The 18,395-nt window shown below is 35.4% G+C and overlaps 1 protein-coding gene across 1 annotated transcript in view; it reads left to right on the plus strand.

Annotated features, from left to right (window-relative positions):
* Positions 1–451: 451 nt before the first annotated feature.
* Positions 452–18,395, plus strand: part of PDE7B (phosphodiesterase 7B) — a 377,838-nt gene continuing 359,894 nt past the window's right edge. Inside the window, exon 1 of the mRNA XM_049901729.1 lies at positions 452–817. Coding sequence (XP_049757686.1) covers positions 797–817 — 21 coding nt within the window. The 5' untranslated portion in view covers positions 452–796. The remainder of the gene's footprint in view (positions 818–18,395) is intronic.

Raw genomic sequence — 18,395 nt, forward strand, 5'->3', positions numbered from 1 at the left:
CCATGTCCATACAGATTAACTAATAATTCATTTTTAGGTCAGGGAAATGAATCTATCTCAAAAATAAGCAACAGCTGTGAAGTGGGCACACGTACATATACACTCACATGTGCAAAGAATATAAATCTTGCTGCTATTTTTTAACTCGGGGTTTTGTGTTTGTTTTATGACTTTTTTTTTTGTTGTTGTTACACCCAACTGCAAGGTATTTAAAATGTTTTGAATGTATTTCTGAATACAGAAAATGTTTCTTGGGTTCTCCTGAGAGTGGGGTGCCCAGGTTAACCACAGGCACACATTCTTCTCATAGTACAGTACTTTAAAATTAATAGCACATGCAGAGGAAAAACTAAATCCTTTGACGTCACTCCTGAAATGAGGAAACATAAACAGAAAAGGCTCCACTCCAGCAAGCTGCCAAAGTTGAAGCCGATTGGTCTCTGCTTTTCCTTGCCTCTGGCAACTGACAGCGCGCCCCAGCCTCGCAGGGCTGCCTGCTCCCCAAGCCACTCGGAAGGTCTGGGCACTGCAGCAGGCTCGGCTCGGTCCCAGCCCTTGTCTGGGAGAAAAGTGGTGTACTCACCCACAGAGAATCTTTCTACCTTCCTTCTTTCTCGATCTCTCTGTGCGCTCTTGTGCTTCTTTCTTTTTCTTCTTTTTTTTTTTTTTTTGCCTTAATTATATTCCTAATCCTGGATGAAGTTGCTGGATTCTGCAGCACAAGTCTTCATGAACAAGCAGCACCGTTCAGAGATTTCACGGCATTCAAAGGTCACAGAACTGCCACTATGGTTAAATGTCTTGTTTAATGGTTGAGGTATGTACAACAAATTTAAGCGGCAAGCTAATTTTTCTCGAGTGAAATCACAGACGGCAGGATATTTATTTAAAATGAACCTGTACATATATATATTTTTTGCCTGTGATTGTTACTATAGCAACTAGCTTTTGAATTTCCTTCCTTTTTCTACGCGACTTGACTAAACATTATCACTTACCCTGAATTAACCTTTTGAAGGCAACAGGGTTTCATTCCAGCGGGTGTAATGACAGACTCCGAGATTCTTAATGTACTTTGAGCCCCGACTGAGCAAGGCTTTTTAAATTTATTTATTTTATTGTGAATGCAATATTTCTTCTCTAACATAAATCTTACAGTTGAGTCATTTTCGTTTCTGGTGGGATAGGGTGAAAAATATGTCGGTAAAGGGATTGATGTGGGCTATGGAAAAGAGACGAAAGAAACACTTTTTTTTTTCTTTTGAGTTTGTCATGTTGGTTGATATCAAACTTCAAAATAAAATTAGTAGAAGGAGGGGGAGGAGCTGGTAACGAGATTGAAGATGGACAAATCTCTAGAAAGTGTGTCAGAAAAAATGAATTCTTGGGGAAAATTGACTTTATCATCTTGTGTCATTAAAAAAAAAGTTAGGATTTAGAAGTCAATAGAGGAACAGAGGAGATGTAGGTGCTGAGTTGTATGACCAGTAATTTCTATCTTATTTTTTTAATAAAGGAAAATAAAAACTTCTTTCTTGCCATTGTAAATTTTCTAATTATCTTTTCTATAACAGTCGAATGCAGAGTGAGATATTTAATTAGTGACTTAAGTGATGGAGCCTGAGGGCTAATAAAGGATCTATAGATACTGTTCTTCCTGTGCTCTAGCCTGCAAGACTGTTGCAATGTCAGAGTAAACCTCTCTGCCCAGGAAAGAAAGCACATGCATTCATATACAGTAACACGCTAAGCCCTGCAGGAAGCAGGGCAGTTCAGCCCAGGGCTGACGTTGTTGGCATATTATTATCCTGTATTGAGGGAAACGCTTGCTGAAAATCTTTCCTATCCAAAGAACCAATTTTTGTAAGAGCAATTCAAGTGATACATGGTTAACATGAATTTCCCCTTTTTAAAGTTACACAATCACAAATTAGGATTATTTGAAACCATTACTGTTTACAAAATTGCTTACTTGATGTTTTTAAAGTTTCAGTTCTCAGCATTGAGAACCAGAAATCTTTTAAAACTGGGTCAGGTAGCAGGGATATTAAGCAAGGTATTCAAACATATAGTGTATTTCCAAGGGGTAACAAAATTAACTGCATAAGACTGTAATGTACCAAGTTAGGAACTGCAAAAATATTAGCTCTCAAATGCAGAGGATGTGCTGTGAATGGACAATTGCTTTTCTGCAGCGCCTAGTGGGAAAACAAGGACTTTGTGTGTTGCAAGTACATAACCGCAGCTCCTCCATTTCCTCTGCTTCATCTTTTATTACTGGCTGGTGAAACAAAGATGGGTGTCAGTAGTTACATGTTGATTGACATCTTCCCTAATAAAATGAAGTTGCTTTTTGTCTCAAGTAGAAGCCCAAAGTTAACTGCAGGCAGTCCCTGGATTAGGAATAAGATCCGTTCCTAAGTCTGTGTTTAAGTCGAGTTTGTAGGTCTAAGTTGGGACAGGTGCATATGGTTCTTATCTAGCCTTACTTTATTCCAAGAAAAGGCTCCAAGCCTTTTCAATGATTTAAAAGCTGCACATGCAGCAAGTGAAGGTGATCGTGATGAAGAATTTGTTGCAAATAGGGGTTGGTTCAACAGTATCAAAGTGAGGGCAAATTTACACAACATTAAAGGGCAAGTACAAGCTGTCTGTAAACTGGATTGATAACTGGAGGACTTACTGTAGTTGCAACTCCAAAACCTATATCCTTTTATAAAGATTTTTATACGACACTATAAGCTCTCTGATTTCAGAATACTCAATTGAACAGCAGGAGACAAAACCAGTAGTAATTATATGTCTGCAAATTAGCTGGGAGAAATATATATATATTTTTTAATAAAGTTACTTAGAGCAAGGGTGGAAAAATCCAGGTTGTGTCAGGGACTGGCATCAATTTAGGGAAAATAATTACACCCATTGCATCTTTTAATGCTCTGCATGGTGTCCAACACAAAGCTACCCATTGTCAGTTCTTCATAAGTATCTAGTTAAAACGTTTGATATTTTACTACCCTTCATATAGTATAGATGTTAAATAAATTTCAAACATAGCATTTTCAACTGTCTTTGAAACATATTTGGGGGGTTAGTCCAGCTTAAAATATAATCTAGAAATCAACACATCAATGGTACAGAGGAGGGCATTCCAAATGTTGACTTGTGTTATTTCAGCCAAAGAACGTCTTACTGCAAACAGATGCTCATGTAAAATGACCAAGTTTCCTCAGAGTGGGAATGTGCCACCTGGAAAATGCCTCCGCCTAGTAATTAATCTTCCAAAGTCTAATTTGTTGTTAGCCAGGCTCAAATCACAGGGGAAGCTGCTTGTTGACTCACAGAACATAGTGTTGGAAGGAATTTATTAAGTGGTGAACTAATCCAAGCAAGACTAAAAGGGATTCGTTATATTAAAGAGAACTGTCCAAATTTTTTTTTTATATTTGTCCAAATTAAGCATCAGAACAGAATTCAAAACATCGAAATGTAGAAGCTAACAGGTATTCTAAGTAGTTCAACTCCCATTGCTGAAGCGGGTAACTTAACTATGTACAGAAATTCTTATCCAAAGAACCCACCTTCCTATGGATTCAGCTCATGCATCCAAAGAGAAGTCCAAATAGATGAGTGAAAGACTCCTTTTTAGGAGGCACATCTGGCTGAGGAAAGAGGAGTTTAGAATTTGAGGATTTATTGGGCCCCTCACAGAGCAATGAGACCATCCTCCACCCCTGTGCCCCTCTGGTGACATCCCCATTTCTTCTCCGAATGCACTTTAGGGTGCCCTTCTGTCATATACACGGGAGTAGGCTTTGGCTCAGTAACATTGGCTCCTACAAGCACCCTAGGTGGTTCTGTCAACATCCGCACTTCAATTTGTGAGATGATGCTTGCTTGATAAATTGCCAGTATTTAAAGCGGTTGATGCAAACATTTTTTTAGTGGGGTGGGAGAAGGGAAAAGGGCATGTATAAACCAAAATTGACTCAATATCTACTATGGTTCAGGCATTGTTAGTGATTTGAATGCAGAACATGAAAATGTGTCAAAGTTCTAGTGTATAGTCAAGGTATTTATACTTTTCTACTTTCCCAAGAATCATGTAGTATCCAAGTGAGCTAATTTCTATTTAGAGATTGATTGTGTGGTGTGTACTAAAAAGGGCAGCAGATAGAGACAGGGAACCAGGGTCAGCATCGTCATTCAGATGCTGACTAGCTGGGTGACTTTGAGCCACTCATTTACTCTTGACCAGTTTCTTCATCTATAAAAGGAATTGGTTGTACTGGGTTATTTTTAATATCCTTTTTAGATGCAACTTTTTCTAGTATTCTTATCAATTTGGGTTTTTTTTTTTTAACTCCATTTGTATATAAACATGAAAGTGTCAAATTTTTATTCATAAAGTATTACTGCATGCTTTCTACAGTCAAAGGCTGTGTTTGTTGAGGTGAATAAAAAGATAGGTAAAATATGATTCCCACCTTCAAGCAGCTTATATTCTGGTAGAAAGACATTCGAACAAATGAGTAGTCTGTGCAGAGTAATGGAAGAAGGAAAAAAGGAGAAATTTGGAAGGGAGGTGACAGTGAAGTAAAACTCCATAGAAGAAATGACCTTATGCAACTTGGAATTCAAGAAAACCAGGAATTCAAGAGCAAAACTTAATCTTATGTCCTCATAGATATTTATGATGATGACCAGTTGAAGACATTGTTGTTATTTTGAAATAATACATTTGTAACGGTGTTCTTAAAAAACGTAATGTTAAAGAGGCCTAAATTTTCCCATAGGTCAATTAAACTACTTACAGGACTGAGAGGACTAGTTAAATCATAGCATTGGCATCTTCTTCATCATCATTTGAGCTTAGAGCCCCTAGGAGTTAAGGCAAGAGTTCTTAGAGAGCTTGGACAGCGGCCCCAGATCCCAGTAGCCATTTGGCTCAAGAGAGAAATGGTCACAAGCTGTGATGGGCTTGAACATTTACAAAATATGGTGTCATGGGAAATGCTCTGGGCTTCAGGAAACCTCGAATAGTGGCTCAGAACTTCCAGAAATTGCCTGTTGGAATTGAGGAAAATTTCTTAAACTTTGGAAGGCTCTGTTTTTTCATCTGTAAAATGAGGCTATTGGAATACTTGCAGAATGCCTGTTTCCTTTCCAAATTTTGTAACTTACCCTGACAAGATTAATAAAGAATTATTAGTATGTATTTGTTTTTATTCTTTCACCTCTCCCATCCCTATAAACCAAAAATGTTCCCACTGCCAAGAAAAAACAAAAATAAAACAAGGCCTTGGATTTTGGAGAATTTTTCCCCGGAAAGACTATCACCCCCATGGGAAGGTCCCCAGCCTCACCCCATTTCTCTCATGATGGGTTTATGCCTGATCTCAGGAATGTAGCATTCCTTGAGAGAAAAGGGAAACATTTTGTGTTCATTGTAACTGGGTACTTTCAGACTACAGGGCACATGTGTTTTTCCTAAGTGCCAATCACTATCTTAGATTTTCTGTATTATTTTACTGAATATATCCTCAACTCTAATTCTGGTTTCTTTGGAGAATAATTGAAAACATGTTGATAGCTAAGTTGGGAATTCTGAGAAGAAGATGTTTTTTAGATTATCCATTGAGTATCTGCACTGAGACTTTGCCCAAGTACACAGCCTCACCTCACCCTTGTAGTGGGATTTGATGCAATTCATTTGTTCTAATCCAGAGATGGGTGGGATCCCACGTGGTGCAGAGCATTCCTGCTAGCATCTTCTCTGAGGGTTTATAACAGCTCAAGTATGGGGAATAAGGGGAAGTGTTTGTGTTTCTAAAAATGGTACGCCACAAAAAAGGACATATGATCTACTAAATGATATATAATTCTTATTTATATCTTATTTATACTACTGTATAAATACTCCAATATTCTGAAATTTTAAATCCTTTCATGAATACTTTATAGATTTATTTGCATATAGTATAGAAATACGAAAATAATTGCCTCAGTCAATATACCATTAAAGAAAGTTTGTCCTACGAAGTTTCTTCCTTCCTTCTTTTCCGTCTTTCCCTGTCTTCCCTCCCTCCCTCTTTCTCTCTCTCTCTTTCCTCCTTTATTCTTTTCTGCCTTTCTTTCTGGTATTAGTAAGGAGAAGATGGAAAAAATAAAGTTTGGCAATGAGGTTTTGACGAATTTTCCTTTTTAAAAAAACGAGGTAAGGTTTATTTTAGTTTTTGCTTTCTGGTGGTTGGTGAACTCACATAAAATGTTTCATTAAAATTGCTGTTCAGATTTTTTTTTCTTATATTACCCCCCCATGTTTTATATTGTCATAATTAACATATGAATAATAAATACATAAAGTTTTCTTTCTACAAGATAAAAATCATCATAAATAAACCACTGCTTTACACACACAAGAAGAGGATTCTATTCAAGAAAAGAGTTTACACAATAACTGAATATACTGAAGGAGATTTAAGATATTTGAGCTCTCAGAATCTCTTTTCCCCCTGAGATAGGAGGTAACTGTCCAGGGTTAGTCTGATGTGGGGGTATGTTTCCATGGGTCCAGATGTAGGTAGATATGAATAGGCTACCATGTGCCTTAGTGGATCAAACCTTGATATCTAATGCTACCAAGTAGTCAATATTTTACATACTCTTGACCTTAGCAAATCATAGTTTAAAGACATATATAAATATGTTTTTTTTAGCATTGTTTGTAATATAAAAAAAAAAAGCAGAAACTTCATGAGCTCAGTAGTTGGTGAATTATTGGATATGTTATTTTAAATAAATACAGTAGAGTACTGCACAGTCATTTAAAAGAATGAGGTAGCTCTATGCACACAAATCTGGAATGATTTTCAACAGATTTTAAGTTAAGAAAAGATACGCTGCAGTACCATTCATCTAAACCCATACATACATTCACACACACTAATAGAAAATTGCTAGAAGTACACACAAGAAACTTAACAACGGATGCCTCTGGGAGGAAAACTTGGATGGGGTAGGAACAAGATTTCTTTTCATGTATACACTTTAGAATTATTTCTCTTCTCCCCTTAGTAAACTGGTTACATTTATAATGGAAAAACAAATACTGACACTTATTTGTTATCTTGTGATATTTTGAGAGAAAAATTAGAGGGCAAAGAAGAAAGAGTTCTGATGTGTTTTCATTCCTTCATTAGCTTGTTCCTTTGAGCCTTCCTGAATTTCTCCTACATGCCATTCACACTGCTAGGGAGCACAGCGTGGCCTGGAAACAGAAGTCCTGGAAGTGAGGACATAGATGGTTCATCACTCCTGCTTGAGCAACTTTGAGTCAATCATCCCTCTGGGCACCAGTTTTCACATGTGAAAAATGAAAGGCTTAGTTGAGCTCAAAGTTCCTTCCAGCTTCCATGTGTGCTAAGGCAGCTTATTGTTCTCTTGCATGCCCAACTATTTGGGATCTTTCTCCACAAACTAAATGCACATATTTTATTGCACATTTTAACTAAACTTTCTGTTTCAGAATTGGTCGATCTGGTCTAATTTTTTAAATCAATTAAATATGCAAAATATATATTTATGCCACTAGTGTTTTAGGAAGCCCACACCCACTGCCCTCAAGTTGATTCTGACTCATAGTGACCCCATAGGGTTTCCAAGGCTGTAAATCTCTAGGGAAGCAAACTGCCACATCTTTCTCCCACAGAGCCACTGGTGGTTTTGAACCACCAACCTTTTGATCGCTTTTAACTACTGCGACACGAGGGCTCCTTAGTGTTTTAGAAAACCACACATTATTGATAGAACTTTATACTCAATATAATTTATTCAAAAGACAGTAGAAAACATCCTTTATATTAAGATGTGTAGTTGGCGGAGTAAGGCAAGCAACTAATGCTTTTTCAATTTGAAATATGATTTATACATGCCTTGGTTTTCCAGGAGGGGGGAAATAAAACCCTTCATTTCCCTTTCTCATTATGGCACTTGCCAGCTGTGTCCAGTCAGATGAAAGAACTCAGTCATTCACAAAAGTGTGGAAAGCATTCTCATAAAAGGAGATGCTGCCGTAATACAGAGGTCTAAAGAACGCCTTGATTTAAAAAAGGTCATTAAATCTTAGAAAAAAGTTGTTTTTCTATGTGATAGAAATACAGTTTATTTGCATGTATTTGAGACATGTGTTATTGCTTTTTCAATTAAACTAAAACTTAATTTTAATTTGCTTTTAGTTTTATTTGGAAAATGTTAGTATTAATCATTTTACTTACTAAGTAATTTTTATTTTCTATTTTTCCAGACCTGTATTACTCAGGAGTACAGAATAGTCTTTAAGTTAAAATAAAACAAAAGGTATGAACATGAAACTGGTAGGAATTTGTGTGATAGCTGTATGGAATGGCCAGAACCAACATTCTAAACTTTTCTCTCTAAGTATCTTTTAGTCATTGCAAAACCATTAAGCATTATAAAAATAATTCAATGGCCTACAAATGAAATAATTGAGAAATATTGTCATTTCTTTCATTGACTATGTTGCCCCCAAGTGTCCATGTATGGATGCATGAGAGAACACAAGAAAAAAGCCTTTCTCAAACTTGCAGACAAGATACATACAAAAGCTTTTTACAGATTATTCATGTCAAAAAAAAAAAAAAACAGTGATTTGGAGAACATAGGCTGTTTAAAAATAGATTGTCTCTATTAGCTGTGAATCTTTCAAAATGAAATAAATATATTTATTAAGTGGCAATAATATATTATTTTTAGAAATTCAGTTTGCATATTTTATGTGGAGTGAGAGAAGGGAAAGGAGAAAGAAAAAAAAATGAGGATCAAACATTTTTCAAGAAACACTAAACTTTGTAACCTAAAGCCGTGAGTTCAAGTTCCTGAAGCTAGTCTTACTGAGAGTGGTACTTTTGTCAAGTTATTGAACATTTTTTGGCTTTCAAGTCTCTAAAATGTAAATTTAAAGTGAGATATTTTTGGGTCCTAAGACTTCTAGGATTTACTTAGTTTGCAAATGGCCTGGCTTTTATACCTAATTAATAGCTTAGTTAGTTCGTAACAACAATGCCATGCCCCTTCATTCTCGGAACATTCTGTTTGGTTAGTCTTGGTTTTTCCCAATTGAAAGACAAGGAAATTGACAGTCAGAGAAATTATAACTAATAGAATTGGGATTCAACCCTAGCTTGTCTAATGACCATTTTTAATTGTTTTTGTATGTTGTAAATGAGTTATGTTTAAAATTCATCTTTAATCATTGTTATCATGAGTTAAAATAAAAAAAATTTACACAAAACATAAAAATATGTATTATAAAAGTGGTAAAGCAAACTACTTAATATGTTTACATTCAAATATATATATATATTTTACATTCAAGTATATAAAACCATTGCCTTGCGTCAAGTTGATTCTGACTTACAGAGAACCTATAGGGCAGAGTAGGGTTTCCAGGGAGCCACGTAGGGTTTCCAAGGAGCAGCTGGTGAATTCAAACTGCTGACCTTTTGGTTAGCTGCTGAACCTTAACAACTGTACCACCAGGGCTCCATTCAAGTGTGTAGAGGGAACAATATTATTTCATTTTAAATGTATTCACAACTGATGAATCTGACACTTCAAACTCCAGGAGTTTTGCTCTAAGAGGCAGTAGACTGTAGAACCTGGCACCATTCTATATTATTCACTTATTAGCTGTGTGACCTAACAAGTTACTTAATCTCTCTGGGCCTTATGCTCCTTATTTATCAGATGGGATGTTCACAGTATCTGTATCATAAGATTATTGGGAAGATTGAATGAGTTTTATTTGTAAAGTGTTTAGAACAGTGTATGGAAGATGGTACACATTATGTCAGTGCATCCGCTGGTATTATTTGCTTAGAAGTTTTAAAAATCATTCCATTCTGAGTACAGTGCTGTTGGGTTCTTATGCATTTAAAAGAAAAATAATTTCTTTTTAACTTTCTATATTGAACTATAGTACAGATGAAGAAAAATAACTAATGTAAATGTACAACTCAATGACTTATCATAAGTGAACCTCTGTGCAACCATTATCCTAGTAAAAAATAGAACATTATTACATTCTTGGCACCTCAGAAAGCCCGTCATACCCTCCTGCATTCTTTCACTTAACATTGTATCTTGAGATTTCATTAGGTTGTTGCATTTAAGTGTATTTTGATCATTTTCATTGTTTATTTCATTATCTGAATATAAAACAGTTTATCCATTTTTCTGTGGCAGAACATTTGGGTTGTACTTATTTTTTAATATAATTACTCGATATTTATGCAAATAATGCATGCCTTCTACATTTGTTTGCCAACCACGCCTCCCCCCTCACAAGGTATTTTCATGTTTCATGTTTCAGCAACATATAAAAAAAATTGGCATAACAGCACTTATGAAAATACCTCGTGGGAGGAGGATGCAGTTGGTAAACAAATGTAGAAGGTGTGTGATGTTTGCATAAAAATATGTAATAACACTGAACTGAGTATTCTTGTACCTGTTTTTTTGGTGCATATGTACATAATTTTCTGGTTAGTATATACTTAGGAATAAAGCTGCTGGGCTACTTTATTTTTAAATTTATGTTCAGTTTTAGTAGAAAATTCGAACTCTCAAAGGAGTTAAAATAATTTACACTCCCACCAACAATTATCACAGTTCAGTATTCAGTTGCTCTCCGTACTCATTAACTCTTACATCTTAGCAATTCTGATAAGTGTGTAGTGGTAGCTTACTGTGGTTTTAACTTGCATTTCCTTAATTACTATTGAGTTTGAACATTTTTTCAGGTGTTTACCAGCGATGTAAACATCCTCTTTGATAATTGTCTAATGAAGTTTTTTTTTTTTTTTTTGTATATTGATTTGTAGGATTCGTTATATATTTTTGATAATGCAAAATCAAGACCACTCAAGCAAATCCCACACTCATCGCCAGTTGTATCAAACCAGGCCAGGGAGGCTAAGATCACCTACTTCTGATACTAAATATATGGTGGATAATAAATTCCACTCCACATGCCATCTGCATCCTGTGGAAATCTCAGCTTCCCTTCTCTGGTCAGCTCAGACCCCCACTGCCAGCATAACCTTTTCTCTCTCATACCCACTTATCTGGGGCTAGGTGAGTGGGTACTGACTCTCTCTTTCATCACCATTTACTTAGGGTTAAGTAAGCAGCTACTAGCCCCTTCTCTCTCTCATTCCCATTCACCTGGGGCTAGGTCAGTGGTTACCAGCCCCTTCTGTGTTTCTTAGGTCTGATAATCTGATGCAATGACTGACAATCTCCAGGAAAAGGGCTATCTTTAATCTAGCAGAATAAAGGATACAAAAACATAGGGTGAGGTCCAGGAGGGGTTTTGGCACAAAGCTTTCATGTCCCCAGAGGACATACTTACCCTCATGAGAGCAAATATTTACTCTCGCCACCCAGAAACCTCAACAGAGCCTCTATCTTCCAAGGCTTTTATTGACCTCATCATGTGATAGATTATATCATGTCTCCTGAGGTTTAGTCAGCATCAGGCCCCGAGGTGGTCCCTCTTAGTCTGGCCAGCCCCCACTCATTGGCCTCAGGAGTGATCCAGCTCTTAGGAATCAGAACCAAAAGCCAAATTGTTTTCTGCAAGGGTTTCCACACCTCACAGAAACGTTGATTGTTATGTATGTTGTAAATATTTTCTCCCATTGATAAAATCTCCTGATTTGTTCTTCTTCAAGATCATCTTGGCCATTCTTGGTTCTATGCATTTCCATATAAATTCTAGAATTAGCTTAAGATTCCCCCCTAAAATAAATACATAAATAAAAACATTTTAGATATAGATCATTTTGGGAAGATTTTATATCTTCCTGGTGAATCGAAACCTTCTTTATAATAAAACATCCCTTTTTCTCTCAATTAATCCTTTTTATCTTCAATTCTACTTTGACTAATACTAAAACCTGTATAGCCATCTTTTTCAGTGTTCATATGGCTTATAATATTCCGTTCTCTTAAATTTTAATTTTCTATGTGTTTTTTTTTTATGTGTTTATATTTTAGATGTGTCTCTTTCAAGCAGCAGATAGGTAATTTTTTTTTTATCATTCAGTTTGATTATGTTTGTCTTTTCAGTGGAGTATTTTGTTCTTTCATACACTTACACCTCATTTATCAACTATCTCATTATCTGACATTTTACATCTACAACAATAGTAAAAAATCGACTATCTGACTATTTTGCACATTAATAATGTACATCTAGCAGTAATGAATGCTGAGGTGCAAGGTGAGTAACACTGGCTATGGTTAAGGTTATGTGTCAATTTGTGTAGGCCGTGATTCTCAGTGGTTTGGCAGTTATGTAATAATGTAATTGGCCATTATGTAATGACAAAATTTGGCAGTTATGTAATGATGTAGTCATCCTCCATTTTGTGACCACATGTGGTCATCCTCCATTTTCCCATAATGTTGATTTTTACATAAAAACCTGGTGTTTGGAACTTAACACATCGATAAGTGAGGAGTGGGTGTATTTAATGTAATTAGTGATACATTTGGGTTTAAATATGCTGTTTTAAAATGTGCATTCTGTTTGTCCTGCCTGTTCTATATTTCTTTTTCTCTACTTGCTTCCCTTCTTTTGGACTGGGTATTTTTGTCATTACACTGCCCCTTGCCATTAACTTGTTATTTTCACCTTACTTTTCATTGTTTCACTGGTTATTATTGAGTATACATCTTTGGCCTAGTCAAAGTGCAATGCATGTTAGTACTTTTATCTCTTTTTGGGGAGTTTGAGAACCTTAGAATGGTTTAAGTACTTTTGTACTGCTCTTGAATATATGCTGCTATTATATATTTTATCCTGTATAATTTAAATCCCATAAGAATTATCATTATTGTTTTATACATTTATATATACTCATTTCTTCCTGCATCTCTGAGATTACATGTATGATTTATTTAATGCAGTGATGACTTGGTTCAGTGTTTTTTTTTTATTTTTTTCTTTCATCTGAAATGTCTTTATTTCTAAAGCACACTTTCTCTGGGAATAAAATTCTAGATTGGTAGATGTCTTTTCCCACTCTAAGATATTATCCATTGTCTTATAACATCCATTATTTTTGTTGATACGTCAGCTAACAGTCTTTTAAATAAAATTTGCCCTTTTTCTCTGACTGTAATACTCATTTCCATCTTTTACTTTCAGTAGTTTTACTATGATTGCTTAGGTGTGGTTTTCTTTGCATTTATCCCACCTTGAGCTTGTATAGTTTCTTGGATGTAGATCTTGATGTCTTTTGACAATTTTAGAAAATTCCCATTAATGATCTCTTTTAATATTGCTTCTGCCCCATTCTCTCTCATCTTTCTTAATGGGACTACAATTACAAGTATGTTAGAACTTTTGCAGTTCCTACTCACAGTGATTCTCTTTTCAGTGTTTTTTATCCTTTAGTCTCTTTGTTTTCATTTTGGATATTTCCTCTTGGCAAATATTTTATTTTCTTTATTCTTTCTTTGGCTATATCTAATCTGTCACTTAACTCATTGATTGATTTGTTAATTTCAGTTATGGTATTTTTCTGTTCTAGAATTTTTACAGTTTTTTAAATGTTTGCTTTAGTTCTTTTTGCTTGTTTGTTAGCTTTTGTAGTGTATTACCTTCCTAGGTGGTGCAGTATTTAAGAGCACAGGTGCTAACAGTTCAGCAACTCGAATCCACCAGCAACTCCTTGGAAACCCTATGGGGCAGTTCTACTCTGTCCTATAGGGCCGCTATGAGTCAGAATTGACTCGAAAACAACTGGTTTGGTTTTGGTTTTTGGAGGTGTTTAAAACAGTGACTGGTACATAATAAGCACTATGCAACTTTTCCTTTTTTTCTTTCTTTGTTTTCTTTAAAGAATGTGGAAAGAAAGAAAAAAAAGCATTCATAATATGCACCAGAAATAGATTCTCAATTTTTTGCGTTGTCTTTTTCATTTTGACTGTATATATTAAAAATGAAACTTGCATTCATAAAAATCACATACTAAGTACCTAAAAATTAATAAGTATGTGTTCAATTTTCATATTTTACTGTGCCCATTATAACCATTTTGCAAAAACTTTTTAAAAGATGTACAATTTCAATAGGGTAATTATTTTATAACAGTTGTTTGCCAGTAATACTTTGAAAAACATTATCCTTTTTGCGATTGCTAATACCCTACAGAAATTGTGGGTCAAAGAGCTATTTGTAATAAACTGTCTTTCATTTCCACCTCACATTTCCTATTAAGGATACTTACAAAGTGTATCATTTAATTTCTGATGTACGGTTTTTCTGCATGGAAGTTAATGTTGTCATATATAGTAAAAAGTTGGTATAAATTAGCTGAACTGAGTTGTTAACAACTTTCTTCATTATCCCAAATGTTCTTCAGTTTACAGGTTCCATACAAACAAATCTAATCTCTCTGAATAAAAATGATAACACATGTATGCTATAAACATACAAAAACATTTGTTTTCACTACACTCACCATGCTGTGGGGAGCTAGCAAATTAATTATTTAAGTGGTTGGAAAAAAGAGAAACACTAGAGTAAATGTAGCCATCCCACAGACAAATTCTGGTCTAGTTGTACAAAACCAGGTCTTTATTGTCTCTCACAGTTTGTTACCTTTTCTTGGGTATTTGTCTTTTATTAGCACTTTATGTAGGTTTTTTTCAACGCCAGGGTATCTCTGGGGCACAGGTGAACTTGAAATAACAGCTAACAAATACAAAATATGCTAAGTCCTAAACCTAGAATCTAATTAGTTGTTTATGAGCAACTTACAAACAACTTGAAATATATATATTTGGAAGAGAAATATTAAATAGTTAATAAAAATATATATGATATATCCTGCTGTATTGATGCTCTTTTTAAACAGATGTATAATTTTAGTTTTCATAAATCATGTGGTCTTTTCAAAAAATAAATTAGAAAATTGGAATTTTAAAAAGAATTAATGTCCAATAATTAAAAAAAAAGAGTATAATAGAAGTTATTAAATTAAAAACATATTAATAGATGGTAAGTTTTATAGTAGAATTTGTTAAGTTAAAAACATATTAACAAGTGGTAAGTTTTATAGTGGAACTTGTAAAATTAAAAACATACTAGTAAGTGGTAAGTTTTGCTGAAAGGTTGGTAGTTTGAACCCATCCGGAGGCACCCCAGAAGACAGGCCTGATGATCTGCTTCCAAAAGGTTACAGCCTTGAAAACGCTATGGAGCAGCTCTACTCTATACACATAGGGTTGCCGTGGGTTGAAATCAACTCAATGGCAACTAACAAGTTTTATGAAATGTACTATTTTCAATTGATAATATCATACCTTACAGGTGATAGTATAAACTAAGGAAAATTTGCATAATATTTAAGCCAAAAGATTAACTCATGATACTTCATGAATTTTTAAACTGACAAAATATTTTTAGCTTTAAAACATTATAGAGTAATAACAAAGAGTTATTGCAAACTGTTAAGTAACTAAATAGCAGTTACATATAGTTTTTGTTTGACACTTTCTCAAATTCTTGTGAAAGGGCATGTAAGTTATTTGTTCTCTTATTAATACAGCAAACATTTACTGTGTTCCTTCTTAAAAGAAATACAAAAAGGTAACTTAAGGAATCCATAAAGGACTTTTTCAAAGCTCATTTTATGTTTCCTTGGAAACTCTATGGGGCAGTTCTACTCTGTCCTATAGAGTCGCTATGAGTCGGAATCGACTCGATGGCAGTGGTTGGGGTTGGATTTTATGTGTAGAATTTCAATTTAAAAGAAAAAAAAAAAGGACCTGGTATTTTGACCTGCATTTTTTTTTTCTTTTAATTCATGAAATCTCGAGTATGCAGGATTACTTCAATGATTATCTAACTGTGAAGTAGGCCTGAAATTATGTCAGAGATCTGAGATCATAGCTTTTTTTTTTTTTTTTTAATTAGGGTTTCAGGCTAGGACAAGTATTTTGGTGTGGCTGAAATCATTTCCAGATTCCACATAGCAGAGGTTTCTCTGAGTCTTCGTCCTTGTCCTGGGTCATTTGTTCCCACTAGTAGAAACCGAGATGGACATGCCAATCATTTGCATCTGGCTACACAAGTGGTTATTTATTTTGAATATCACCCCTTCCAGTGTTTATATCTTAAAAAATCAGGGCAATAATTGAACAAATCAAAGGTGGAGAAAATTTTTGAAAATACTAGCTGTAAGGGCTGTCATGGAGACCCAGAATTGCAATCTGGTGGGTCTTCTCTGGCTTTCCCCATAGGGCACGGGCAGCATCAGAACTGTGTTCAGTATTCAACCCAAGTGGGTTTTTACATATGCTTAACTGAAATTGAACTTTAGTGCCAGTATTTTATATTCCATTTTTTAGTATGGCCTAGATGTTTTAAGCATGCTGGCTGTATTTTTTTTTTTTTTACTTAAAGAGTCTCAGTTCAATAATCAGATGATTTTGTTTTTCTTACTGTACTAGGTTGGGTACTTAACGTGTATGTGTGCATGTGCATATAAATATATATATATATAGTTCAAACCACTGAGATTACCATTTTTTAATCAGAAAACTGTTGACTATCAGTAATTTCATGTGTGCATGTATGTGTGTGTGTGTATTATACACACAGAAAAAGAATGCTATAGGAGTATGACTGAAGCATAATATCCTCTAATGAATAGAATCTAGAATTATAAGTTGTCATGACAGATTTTAGAACCGAGTGGATATATATAAAACAAACAAACAAAAAACCTGTTGCCAGCGAGTTGATTCTGAATTATAGCGACCATGTAGGACAGAGTAGAACTGCCCCATAGGGTTTCCAAGGAAAGCCTGGTGGATTCGAACTGCCAACCTTTTGGTTAGCAGCCATAGCTCTTAACTACTACTCCACCAGTGTTTCCAAGTGGATATAAGACTTCCATAACGTGTGTGAGTGTATGTGTAAATACACACACACATTTAGGACTGGGCCTGGTAGTAAGTACTGTGTGTATTGTGTATATTCTGTATGTGTCATTTAAATAAAATAAATTTGGGATCAATTGATGAAGTCTAGATTTTGGGCTGTATCTCTGGGTGGTACCAGGTACTCAAATGGAGAAGATTGAGGAAGGATCAAGTTGGAGGAAGGGAGATACAAGAAAGAAGTAAACAGTTCTCTCTTGAACATATTAAGTTTGAGATATCTATTACTGAAACAGAGATGAAGAAATCTAGAGTTTGGGGGCAAGATCAAAATAGAGCTTAGATTTATTAATATAAAACCAAAAACCAAACCCACTGCCATCGAGTCAATTCCAACTCATGGTGACCCTATATATATGCTATTTAAAGCCCTGAAACCAGATGAGATCACCTAGGAAGACAATACAAATAGGAAGAGGGTGGAGGAGTAGCCTTCCACTGGCATTCAGAGGTCGGGAGAAGAGGAGGAGCCAGGAAATGATTCAAATGCATACGCATCTGGTTTTTACATGGTGCTGCCTATATTACTGGAGCCCTGCCAGAGCTCATGCTTCAGAAAACTCTGTAGACATGAGAGCCTCTTTATACATTTCTAGTGGTGAGGGGCTGAGGCTTCTGGCTTGGACCCTGATGACAGGAATTTTCCATTTATATTTGAGAGTAGCTGCGGTATTAGTATGTTGTTCCGTGTTTACTCGTAGACTCTTTTTTTTAGTGCAATCATATTATATGTGGCCCCTAATGATAGCTTGACTCTTTTAAATTGTGTCGTTATTAATATCTTTTCCTTTACATGAAAGTGTGAACATTTCCAATATACAAAGATGTTTTGGCACAAAAGTCAAGAGCTGAAAAAGAATTATTCCATAGATGCTGCTTTATTCATGATGATTTGATTTCCAGTTAGCCCACAAAAACTTATGCAGCCCACAAGGATATGAAATCAAAGTGCAATGAGTACATAGACGTTAAACAATACAGCCAGTAGTTTATGGAAATATTTGCTTAGTGTTTTCATGATACCTGGGACACCTTCTTCGCCTCTTGTTTGGGTCTATTTGGTCCTCATAAGGTGAGGACAGGGAGTCACTTGTTGGGTAAGAGTGGAGAGGGGACAGGGAAAGGCACTTCTGTGGCCACGTCACTGATGGGTAAGGTAATCAGTGATTGTAGAAAACTTAGGTGTAAGCATTGAGAAACAGAATTCTAGGGGAAAGACAGGAATCTTTAAATCTAATCCTGGCTTTCACAGTCACCTATACTACAGTCTCAAGGAAGTCACCAGCCTTTGTGTATGATAATGCCTGCGGTGTTATGGTAAGGATAAGTGGAGCAAAATGGTTAATGCACTTGGC

This window comes from Elephas maximus, chromosome 1, assembly GCF_024166365.1.
Source record: "Elephas maximus indicus isolate mEleMax1 chromosome 1, mEleMax1 primary haplotype, whole genome shotgun sequence".
NCBI lineage: Eukaryota > Metazoa > Chordata > Mammalia > Proboscidea > Elephantidae > Elephas > Elephas maximus.